Source organism: Elephantulus edwardii, unplaced genomic scaffold, assembly GCF_000299155.1.
Source record: "Elephantulus edwardii isolate Elephantulus edwardi_28Jun2011 unplaced genomic scaffold, EleEdw1.0 scaffold00006, whole genome shotgun sequence".
Lineage (NCBI taxonomy): Eukaryota > Metazoa > Chordata > Mammalia > Macroscelidea > Macroscelididae > Elephantulus > Elephantulus edwardii.
The window spans coordinates 35,438,779-35,440,136 of NW_006399756.1; the positions used below are offsets into that span (position 1 = coordinate 35,438,779).

Sequence of the window (1,358 nt, forward strand, 5' to 3'; positions counted from 1 at the left end):
AGTATGTCAGACGAAGCCCCACATAGATAAATATATATATATATCTATATCTATCTATCTATCTATAGATAGATATCTAGATCTAGATCTATATAGATATATATAGATAAATATATATATTAGATGACTTTTCTTATTCAATTCCCTTAACTCAGAGGAGGAATGAAGAATACAGAAAACTTTTCATCACTTTAGATCGCTACTTTTCACCTATTCAATATTAAGAGGCTATTCTAGAATATGATTCATAAATGATCTGAGTACTTTATCTGAAAACATTATAATAATACCTGGGGAACTACTAGGTACAAATAAGTTTGCCTGGTTTTTTGTTTGTTCCTGATCTTCGTCATATTCAGCAGCTTTCACTTCCATTAAATCTGGATAAACGACTTCTTCCATAAAACTTTCATCTTGGCCTTCAGCTACATTTGGTAAACTTTCATCAAGTGAACCGTGTCTTTGGTAATAATAATTCACTGATCCGTGCTAAATGGCAAACAAAGAAAAAAACCAAACAAAACCACGAGTTTGCTTCCAATGATTAGTATGCAGATAATAGAAATTAACCTTATTATTGACTTTCAATCTGTCACCCAAATGACACTCTTGTGGAAGTTTTGTTACTTTGGAATTTCACCAAAGGAATTAATTTAAGATTTAGCATTATGTAATATCATTTTCCTATGTCCTTCCTTTGCAATTATTAAATGTAAGACTAATGAAATAGAACTAAAATTCAAGGCATTCTTTTCCTGTGCAAAAATATTTTGAGCTGTTTGACCATTACATTTTAAATTAATTTTTTATTGTGATATGAGTGAAAGTTTATTAATCAAATTGGTTTTTTATTCAACCATTTATATACATTTTGTTTTATAACATCAAATACAATATCCACAAAATAAAACACCTTTTTTTCTACTTTGGCCTTATAATTTGTATTTATTTCCATTAATCTTCTCTTCTGCCTCTTCTTGCCTCTGATTTACTTCCTTGGGCAACTGCTGCTCTTTTGACCTTATACGGATGGTCCAAAAAAGTGAGGGCTGAGTGAGGGCCTCTGTGGTGTTAATGTTCACCTCTAGGTTTGTCTGTTGTTTGGCTGCAAGTGGAGCCATGGGAATGAGTTTTGCTCCAGGCTTGAAGGGGCCTAAGAACCACAGTGTTAGGACTCCACTAGTCTCTACTAAATCCGGGAACCTGGTCTCTTTTAGGTTTTTAGATTTTGTTTTACATGTTCCCTCACTCTCTCCAGAACCTTCAACTGAGATCCCTTTTGGAGTGATGAGCAACAGCATCCATGTATCATTTAGTGCTTCTGGTCTCAAAGCTGTGGAAGCTGAGATTCCCACAGT

At 33.7% G+C, this 1,358-nt stretch overlaps 1 protein-coding gene across 1 annotated transcript in view; it reads right to left on the reverse strand.

The window, feature by feature from the left end:
* LOC102855954 (coiled-coil and C2 domain-containing protein 2A-like) overlaps positions 1-1,358 on the reverse strand; it is a 43,814-nt gene that overhangs the window by 32,587 nt on the left and 9,869 nt on the right. The window contains exons 5-6 of the mRNA XM_006880208.1: positions 1,204-1,210; positions 265-479 (exon numbers count right to left, since the gene is read on the reverse strand). Of these exons, the coding sequence (XP_006880270.1) occupies positions 265-479; positions 1,204-1,210 (222 nt within the window). The remainder of the gene's footprint in view (positions 1-264; positions 480-1,203; positions 1,211-1,358) is intronic.